We start from the raw sequence: 10,571 nt of genomic DNA, 5'->3' as shown, positions 1-10,571 counted from the left end.
AACAACACAGGGCCACAGTCCACCTGCCTGAGGAGACTGTCACACACACACACACGGCAAGCAGAGAAAAGGACAAAAAGTCATCTACTTTGAAAAGATTCACAGGTTAGTGTATTGTGGAGAGTTTTGTGGATTGCATTTATTTTAAGGGTTTACATCCAATTACACACAAATTGTGCTGATTTTTGAGGCTGTTTCTGATCAGACTAAATATTTTAAATTTGATTTTTTGAGAGCAAATCTATCAAAATGGATTCAGTATTTATCTAGTAGGATCATATTCCAGCAGTGTAGGAAAGGCTTTGAAACAGCATCACTTAAATGAATGAATAAACTATTCTTAGACTTTCTTTGCTGGCTAGTGAAAAATGTCTTAGTTGGTTGGGGTGTGACTAGAGGGAATTTGGCTCCAGCACTGGGGCGTACTCTTCTAATGGTGACTGTAAATAATGGGCTCCTTAATGGAGTATTAAAAACCCTTTCCATTATGAACCTGCACAAATCCAACTCTTTCAACAGATGAATCTCCCGGTGCTGCCCTCGATCCTCCTGCTGGTCATTTCCAGCATCCACGCTTTCCCGTACAGTGAGCTGGCGGAGTATATCGACAGCCATCAAGAAGAATATGTAGAGGTACGATGAATTTTTAATATTCCTCTTTTTTTAGTAACACTTTTAAGTATCCATGCACTGGACATGCTGGAGTCTAGCTTCTTTATTGATTATATTTACCACAGATGATTGTAGAGCAACCTAATATTCTGTAAAAAAAAATAATATATATATATGATGTGTTTGACTGGTAACTATAAGTTGTGTTTTGTACACTATAATTACACAAAATAAATTAGTAAAGGAAGCTTAAATAATTGTGGTAAACCAATGTGTAACAGGAATATGGTTAAATTGTTTTCTGTCAGTTTTTTGATTTTTGCTGTTTCTCACACAAAGTTAGATTAACCCTTACGAACTGTTCGGGTCAAATTTGACCCGTTTTGATATTTGAAAGCAATTAAAAACAATGAATTATTATTGCACATAGAGGGTGTTAAGGGTTACCGTGAAGACTTATATTCAGATATTGTTGCATCCTTCAGTTTAAATAAATGAGCAGAAATAATTATGGCTGTTATGTTTTCATTTTAGATAACATACGATCAGAATATAGTGTGATTGTGAGTGTATATTCACTTATTATAGAATATGAACAGTATGTAAGGGTTAAAAAGGTATTTATTGATATATATTTAATTATTTTGTCTAAATATTATAAAATATATTTAATAATTGGACAAATAATTAGAAAAAAATCCTACGTTTTCCATGCATGAGCAATACATTTTAGTACCATTTTCAGAAAAATTCAAATTTAAGTATATTTTACAATATAGCAGAAGGATTAAATTGAGTTTAATAACTGTGAGATTATGTTTTGAATGGTGTGTGTGTGTGTGTGTGTGTGTGTGTGTGTGTATGTGTGCGCATGTTAGGCTCTACGGGACTGGGTCGCAATCGAAAGCGACTCCAGCAATGTCTTGAAGAGACAGGACTTACACCGCATGATGGAGATGGCGGCTCAGAAGCTGAGGCTGATGGGAGGAAACGTGGAGCTGGTGGACATCGGAGAACAAGAAGTCAGTGACGAAGCCATCTCCCCCCACAAAAACCAGCCCCCACCCCGCCTTTTAATAAGTGCTGCAATTATATATATTAATTACATATTCAAACTTTCTATATAATCAACAGCCTAATTGGTCAGTAAATAGGATGCATTTCAAACACAGAGGTTGGGTGATGATTGCAAACGAGCAGCTAACTTCAAAAAGGCTGCAGAGCGGTTAGGATGGACTCAGCCTCCTCATTACTGACTGAGACACATCAAAGCTGCTTTCCACACTCATTAAATTTAAAGTGGGTGTGAGGTCAAACTCCGGGTCACCATCCTCAGTTCCTCAGCAGTAATTAGGACAAACATTGTGTGAACTGTTACTGCACTTTATTGTCTTAAAAGGTAAAAAAGAATAGCTGATGACCTTTTGACTTCACACTATGTCGAAGTGTATTTCAGGAAGGTATTTCATTTAAATGTTCTATGCTTGTAAGATTATCACTTGTACACACAGATTGAGATTGTGTACAGCTAATTCAGCATACATAGTAGTACACGAAGAATAACACTTAGGGCTCCACAGAAGTTCAGCAACTATAAAATCGAAATGATAGATGGATAATAAACGATACGTAACAGTGCAACAGCTCATTAACTCTTCTTTGGTGTCTGCAGCTTCCTGACGGCCAAACGTTAGCGTTACCTAAAGTGGTGACAGCTCAGTTTGGCAATGACCCCAACAAGGAGACAGTGTGTGTCTACGGTCATGTGGACGTCCAGCCAGCAAAGCTAGAGGACGGCTGGGCCACAGATCCCTACAACTTGACTGAAATCAATGGTAACAGCTTTTAATGCCTCCAATGTAATGTTACACTAGGGCCATGCTCAGTGTTGATCATATCTATAAGGGTTTGACTGGTGTGTTCGAAGGCCTCTATTGATATTGTGTGCAAATATTTATCTTTGTTATGTAAAAATGGAAATATTATATAATTTTTTCTTCCAGTTTGATTATTAGCAGAGTGGAAAGTCACTAAAACCACCTTTTTTAAAAGATTGAACTACATGCTTTTGACCTATAAAGTCTTGAAGTGTTTTGAGTGCCCACATTTATAAAAAAAAAAAAACCCCATTGTATTTAACTAAAATATTGAATACACTGAGCAAAAAGCAAAGAAAATAATGTGTACCTTATGTTTGTATAGTGTAGTTATGTCACTGCTGCACATGTGTGCAGGCTGTTGTCAGTGGCCACTGAAGAGAAAGTATGTCTCTTAATCGCATCAAAATGAAGAATTGGGTTCTCAGATTTCTACCTTTCAGAAAAAGAAAATAAAGTTTAGATCAGAGCAGATTAGATTGCCAAAAAGAAATCCATCCAAAGCTTTTTCCAGAGCTTTCAACTCCATCTCACAGTCCTCAATTGTAATGGATAATATCTCAGTTGTCAGGTGGTGAGATTAGATTAAGTTCAATTGAAAATAGTTTAATGTGAAACTTTGAAATTTGTCTTGTATTATAAGGTAAACTCTGTTTCACACACACACAGCAAAACATGACAATTTTACGATTGAAAATTTATTGCAGGCGAAAAATGACAAACACACAGTCGCAGTGCAGTCCATTCTATTAGTTTCACATTGTGTGCTTAACCCACAGAGGTACACTGGTCTTAAAACCTGCTGGCTACATTAGATCCTTTGTGTAACATAACCACTGCCTGCTATGATTTATAGGCACAATGTAGCAGCCGTACCGTAACTATTTTAAAAAATGAGTCCGCTGTGAAATCCATACCTTTGAGATAAATATAATTATTCCTGTGTCATTGTGCCTTTTAGGAAACCTGTATGGAAGAGGAGCGTCAGACAACAAAGCTCCAGTTTTAGCCTGGATCCATGCTGTGGAGGCTTACCAGAGTCTCAACATGGTGAGAGGAAGCACACAATACCACTGTTATACTGGATAGATTTTCATACCACAGATGAATACAGTCAAATGTATGAGGGAGTGTAAGGGAAGGCAAACCAAGGGGACAGATTAGAGCTTTTATTTCCAAATCATCTTGGTCTTGCAAACACTTGAAATATAAAGAATGGAAACAAAGCGAGATGCCTCAGGCAAGATAGACCTAAAGGATAACTGCTATTTTCCTGAGCAGACTGTTTTAGTCGAGTAGAAAAAACAAGCGAGAGAGACAAGCTGAGCTCCAGCCAAACGGATTTGCAAAGTCACTGCTGTTTTTCTTTTTGCAAAGTCACTGCAGCAGTCTGTTCCCGCCATCTTCGCCCGCCGCTTTGTCTTGTGAGAAAAACACAGAGTGGAATATGCACATCAAAAGGCTTAGCCAGATGCTAGGTGCATTGAGAGAGAAAGAACTGTGTGGGTGTTGATAAGACTAGCTAACAGCTCATGATTTTCGAGTGTGCAAAAGCCTGTTGGAACACAGTTTCAAAAAAAGGCCAGCCTGTCAATCCAAAAACAAGCTGCTTTTCCACATAAGATTCTCCATCTCCATCCATCTTACTGCCAAACAGATCTAATGCAATAGAGCTCTTGTTTTCTCTCTCGTCCACCAGGATCTGCCAGTGAATGTGAAGTTTGTCATCGAGGGCATGGAGGAGACGGGCTCCAACGGCCTCGACGCCATGATCATGGCCCAGAGAGACACCTTCTTCTCTGACGTAGATTACATCATCATCTCAGACTGCGGCTGGCTCAGCAGACGACCCGCCCTCACCTATGGCACCAGGGGCAACTGCTACTTCTTTGCTGAGGTTGTGAATGAGAACACACACATACACCCAAATCCATTATTCTTAACTTTTACACACTCACTACACTCTTCCAGGCAGCTTCATGGAGATGTTTCCTCTGGTTTGTTTGCAGGTTGAAGGACCTAAGCAGGACTTACATTCTGGTGTCTATGGAGGTGCTGTGATTGAACCAATGACCGACCTTATTGGCATTCTTGGTGAGTGTGTTTGTAGCTAGTACACTAACTAGTCACTCACTCAGCCACTTACTTACCTACAGGAAGATAAGACACTCAACTCATATCAGTAGTGCCTCAGTAGTGTGCAGAAAAAATAGTCTGCCACATAACCGACTTTATAACAGATAATAATAGATTATCTCTTTTTTTAACAGTTCTGTTTTGTTGGACTGAAACCAACAAGATATAACATGTTAATTTATGAGATTAATAGGTGTTGGTAGGTGGATTTATCTTTGAACACAGCCAGGCTAGCTGTTTCCCTTTGTGTCTAGTCTTTGAGGTATTCTAAGCTAATTGGCTGCTAGGTGTAGTCTGATATTAAACATGCTGACAAGAGAGTGGTCCATTATTTTGCCCAATATCACAAGTCACAAATTTGCCTCAATAGTCTTCACAGTCTGCACAGCATACAACATCCTCTATCCTTAGACCCTTGACGCAACTATTTAAAGGAGCTACTTTAGGTGTTTTTTGGGGGGAAGACACTTTGTTAAGAGCAACACAGGAGGGATCCATTTTCCAGGACGGACATATGGATGGTTCAATTCCTGGCTCCTTCAGTCCACATGTCGGACAAGATACTTAACCCCATATTGCTCCCCATGGCTGTGCACCCTGCCATCAATGTATGAATGGGTGAATGTGACATGTAGTGTATATTGCTTTGAGTGGTCAAAATACTAGAAAAGTGCTTTATAAGTACAGTCCATTTATCCTTAGCACCATGACCCCTATTAACATTGAGACCTTCCTATCTAACTCTGAAAGCACACACAACAGCGCCTCAGAAATATGCAACATTTCTTATAATCGCATCATTTCAGTTCAGTTGCATATCCCTAAACAAATTAGCATTTTATCAAATTACTCCCACATCTCCATAATGTATCTGACCCTGCAGCATAACTTCTAGAAAGTGTAAAGTAAAGCCCATTAAGAAATAACATCAGTAGCTTGTATCTGTGTTTTAACTCCTCTTCTCAGACACTTTGATCAGCCCCAACGGTAAGATCCTGATTCCTGGGATCAGAGAAGCTGTGGCGCCTCTCTCTGATGAGGAATGGAAGATGTACCAGGACATCCAGTTTGACATGGAGAACTACAAGAGCAAGATCGGTGTGACCCAGCTCATGTACAGCAACAAGGTGAGAAGAGTGAATAGAATCAGTATAATGAAATGTGAGGGAAAGTTGACTTTCTATCTGTGGTGTTTTCTGTAGGTGGACTTGTTGGCTCACTTGTGGCGCTACCCCACTGTCACCATCCATGGCATCGAGGGGGCCTTCTCCGACCCCGGCACTAAGACTGTAATCCCTGCTAAGGTTACTGCCAAGTTCTCCATTAGACAAGTCCCCAACATGGACCCTGCTATGGTCAAAAAACAGGTAAAACAGGATGTGAAAGCTCTGCTGTGAAAACAAAACAATCATATGTCTTTTATATATAAAATGAGCTAATAATTTCTACTCCTATCTTCTCTGTGCTTTAGGTGACAGACTACCTTCACTCAGTGTTTGCCAAGAGGAAGAGTCCCAACAAGCTGAAGGTCACCATGGTGATCGGGGCCAAGCCTTGGTTGGCTGACACTCAGCATGCTCTTTATGAAGCTGGCAAGGCTGCTGTCAAGAAAGGTATAACACATATTATTACCATTAAAAACCTATATAGAGAGTGAAGATAAAGCATCATGTTGTGGTCAGCTAAACAAAAATACACAAAATTCTCCACCAACATTAACCGACAATGTATACAAACTTGGGTTGAGAACATTCTGAAATGTACAGTTTCTCAAGCTCTGTACACTGTGTATCATCTATATATTGTCAAAATACACTGTCACTGAACAATGCTGCTCTTCTCACCAATGCTGCATTAGTACCTCCAGGCATGTCCCCAAACAACTCTTATTTTATTCTGATAGGATAACGCTGCTGTTGAGTAGAAACTTTGTAACTCCATATTTTGTTTTGGACATACTAGTTTTCCAACAGTGACAATAATTATCATCATCAAGAGAATGGGTTAAGCCTTATAGTGTATTTAATATAAAGTGTCCCTAGCAGTAGCAGAGTAAATGTTTCTAGTTAATCCCCACCTCCAAACATATAAATATATGCACATGCTGTATGTACATGAACAGTATTTAAACATTCACATATGCAAGTCATCCTCAGTCTTATTAAATATATTATACATTTCATCCCACATGATTAGTTGTATGACCCTTGTTGTTCTCCAGTCATATGTTCCTACCTGACCTTAATAACAGTTAACAACATACACAATATTATCTATATTTTAAGAGTTATTCTGTCTCCCATATTAAACTTGTCGACAGATGATTACATATGTAGGTATCACATGCATGACCATTCAATAAAACCACATCAGAAACACTCCTTTTTCAACCGTCCACCATTACAGTAGGCTATATTGACCATTATGTGGGTAATGTACAGCTGCTAATGTACAGCCAGAGGGAAGTAATGATTTTAACCCCACGTTTTTATTTACTCTCAGCTAGACTGTAACATTCCTGCTCAAACACAAAAAAATACATTGTGCTGACTAGAGGCAATGATTTCAGACAGCCAACAAGGAGCTGCATCACTGCTCTTTTAACATCTTGTTAGTCCTGTTTCATTGGCAGGTTTCTAACTGTTTGTTTTTTAGTTAAAACAAGACCGATTCATTCCCAGCCATGAGGGCTCATAGATTTATATGAATGTAGTTTAATGGCATTGCTTATGGCCTTTCTGTTATGACTCTTACATTGCTTTTATATTCATTGTATATGCCTATGCTGTTGATTTAGCTTTTAATTCTTTGTAAAGTGCTTTGTCTACTGTGTCCAAGCATACATACCCCTAGTGTTTTAGGAAATCTCATCTAAGTGGTGTGATACATGGACATGATACACACGTCCAGCTGTTTTATTCTGTGATAAGACACCAGAGAGTTCATGTCCATTACTCTCTAATATAAAATGTCCGCCTTTCTCCAGTTTTCGACATGGATCCTGATTTGATCCGTGAGGGCGGGACCATCCCTATCGCCAGAACCTTCCAGGATGTGACCGGGAAAAGCCTCGTCATGATGCCCATCGGCGGCTTTGACGACGGGTTGCACTCCCAGAATGAGAAAATTAGCAGGTCTGACTCCACTCTTCTGTTTTATCACCTTCAAGCGATTTATTCGGTTTTTTTTTATTCCATTTACACAAAGAGAAAGCACAGAGATTGGTTCATTTGTATTGATGAGTTATAAGTTCTACTTACTTCCACATAGAAATGACAATGTGCCCAATTCATACTGACATTTAAACAGATGACCTCACATTCTTTTTCTTCCTCCATCTTCTCCTCGCCAGGTACAACTACATTGAGGGAACCAAGTTATTCATCGCGTACCTGAACGAAGTAGCTCAGATTAAGAAGAGCAGCGTGTGAAGTCTTCTGGTATTATTGTGTGACCTTCTCAATCATTCCAGCTATGATGAGCTCTCCCTGCATTTTCTCTCTGTCTTTATCTCCGTCTCATTCGTCCTGCCTCCTGCCAAGCTCTTTATTTATCAGCATCTCAGCTCCCTGCATGTGTCTGTTCTACTCGAGTATTTCAAAGCAAAACCTTTACTGTAAGTCATGAATGTACTTAAAAAGCGATGAAAATGGAGTTTCTATCTATCTATCTATCTATCTATCTATCTATCTATCTATCTATCTATCTATCTATCTATCTATCGATCTATCTATCTATCTATCTATCTATCTATCTATCACTTTTGACATTGTGGGTATATTGGTACTACTTCTGATTGGTCAAAGTGTGTGGAGTCAGCTCATGTCGCTGTTCTCATCACTTGCTTTGAATATGTGGCATTTGTTTATGGTCCACGTATCTGTCAGTACTGTAAGTGTGTATGGGTTTGCATGTGTGTGTACTGTATGTGTGTGTGTGTCCATGTGTGATGTAGTAAAAGCCGTACAATGCAACATTGTGTGTACTCTTTTTTTTATTATGGAAGGAAGCATGTGAAGGTTCTTTAGTGACTGTTAATAAGAATGAGGCAACACACACACACGTGGATGTTTCAGCAGTCATGTGATATTTATTTGACTATTCAAATACTCATATCAAAGCCAAAACTGAAGGTCTGAAAGGGCAGTGGCTGTACAGACACTGCCAGCAGTTGCTGTATGTATGGACAGAATCCAGCTATTGTCTGATGTTAGAGCATTTTACCCAAGGCAAAGTCCCATTTAGACAAATATGCTTATTCTTTGATTTCCAATGCATCCAACCGTGGACTGCGTTCATTATGAATGTTCCAATAAGAAGTCTCATATTCAGCCTTAAAACTGCATTTTTCTTCCAATCAGAAACACTTCTATCATTGAGGTGAGATAATTCCACATGTTCCACTTCAGTTCAATTCAGGAACAAGTGCCAGTACATTGAAATAATCAGAATAAGGCAGAACCAGTTTCAATTATAGAAAGATAACTGAATTTGTCTTGGCAAACAGGTGAAATCATCTCAGCATTCTGCCACATTTCTTTCAACAGACTAGGCTACACTGCAAAACATAATTTGTCTATAAATGGAGTCTAAAAGAAAAATCATAATAAGCGGAAAAGCCTTCCCAATGTGGTTATTTCACAATTTTCCAATACAAATCCATTAGTTTCAGTTATTTTCAAGAATTAAGAGCATTTATTGTTGATTCTCGTGTATCTTTCCATCTTATTTTTGATTTGGTTGATAATTAAACATTCACATTTGCTATGTGTGTATATGCTTTGGTATAGTTTCTCTAATGTGATGATTTGCCGCTCTACTGCTTTTTTATGTAATTATAAATTAAATACCTTTGGGTTTTGGATTATTGATTCAGACAAAATGAGCGATCTGAAGATGTCAGACTCTGGGAAATTGAGATAGGTGGGTTTTTTTGTACTATTTTCTGATGTTTTATAGACTAAACAATTGATGGAACAATCATATGAACAATGGACAGATGAATCCATAATGGAAACAATCATTCAGTGCAGCCAAGACCTTCCGGGAAGTTTGTGAAACAGCACTGACCACAAATTCAATTAATACTGCATTAGAAGATTTCTTTAAAAGAAAATAAGGTTTTTAGTACCAAATTACTGAAAGATGAAGTGAATTCAGATAAGGACAAATATTTACATCATACAATATTATATCAAAACATCTATGGACAAACCCAGACTCAAGTAAAGATACAGTATTTAGTTCCAAAACTCACAAGGTAGTATTAGCTATGGACAGTTACAGGTATTGGACAATTACATGACAATTATTTATGGACAATTACAGGTATTTCAGCCTGTATTTATACTATAGCATTTATTGATTGGCATATATCTGATATATTTAAATCTATTTGAGGAGAGCCATTACTGTTAATTCACAAGATGTGTCATCGATCCCAGCAGGAAGTGGTACGGAGGGACCCTGGTGTTGTGAAGAAGCCGTGTCTCACACTTCAGCGGCCTGATTCACAACACCAGCTGACCCTCCACACCCACACACACCCACACACACACACACAGTAGTAGAGTGCAGTACAGTCTGAAGGCTGCAGCCCAGGAGCTCATCTTCGTCTGCAGTGACAGAACAAAGCCACTGACAAGACACCAGCCAGTGTCACTTTTACTTTATTGTTCACCTTCAGACACAGCGGAGTGACAAATATAAAAGGAGTCTAGCCTGCTTTTATTATTTAGATAAAGCACACTGATCACACTTTTTAGCATTAAAAGTAGTGGCTGGAGAATACTCACCTCTCCTCTGCAGTGCACCCACTTCCTCTGCTCCCACTGTACACCTGACTGCAGTCATTGTGAAGGTTCTTAACAATAAGAAACAGTGGAGGAAGAGGTTTAACTGGGGCAGAGGCTCCAAGGGTGCAGTACCAGCTTTCTGACCACTGGA

General features: G+C 38.9%; 1 protein-coding gene across 1 annotated transcript; it reads left to right on the top strand.

The window, feature by feature from the left end:
• Positions 1-519: 519 nt before the first annotated feature.
• On the top strand, positions 520-8,370 carry cndp1 (carnosine dipeptidase 1). Its single transcript, XM_053326788.1, has 11 exons — positions 520-633; positions 1,491-1,634; positions 2,285-2,447; positions 3,451-3,539; positions 4,189-4,386; positions 4,499-4,583; positions 5,592-5,752; positions 5,828-5,992; positions 6,097-6,238; positions 7,612-7,759; positions 7,978-8,370. Exons 1-11 carry the CDS (start codon positions 520-522, stop codon positions 8,054-8,056), a joined length of 1,488 nt encoding a protein of 495 aa, XP_053182763.1. The 3' UTR covers positions 8,057-8,370.
• The last annotated feature ends 2,201 nt before the right edge of the window (positions 8,371-10,571 follow it).

The sequence above is a fragment of the Scomber japonicus genome, chromosome 10 (assembly GCF_027409825.1).
Source record: "Scomber japonicus isolate fScoJap1 chromosome 10, fScoJap1.pri, whole genome shotgun sequence".
Lineage (NCBI taxonomy): Eukaryota > Metazoa > Chordata > Actinopteri > Scombriformes > Scombridae > Scomber > Scomber japonicus.
The sequence above is the reverse complement of the archived record's forward strand: the minus strand, read 5'-3'. Positions and strand labels throughout refer to the sequence as shown.

Coding starts and splice junctions, on each gene's coding strand:
- cndp1 (XM_053326788.1), top strand. CDS start 520: ATGAATCTCCCGGTGCTGCCCTCGATCCTCCTGCTGGTCATTTCCAGC. Junction 5,753..5,827: donor AGCTCATGTACAGCAACAAG/GTGAGAAGAGTG, acceptor TGTTTTCTGTAG/GTGGACTTGTTGGCTCACTT. Junction 5,993..6,096: donor CTGCTATGGTCAAAAAACAG/GTAAAACAGGAT, acceptor TCTGTGCTTTAG/GTGACAGACTACCTTCACTC.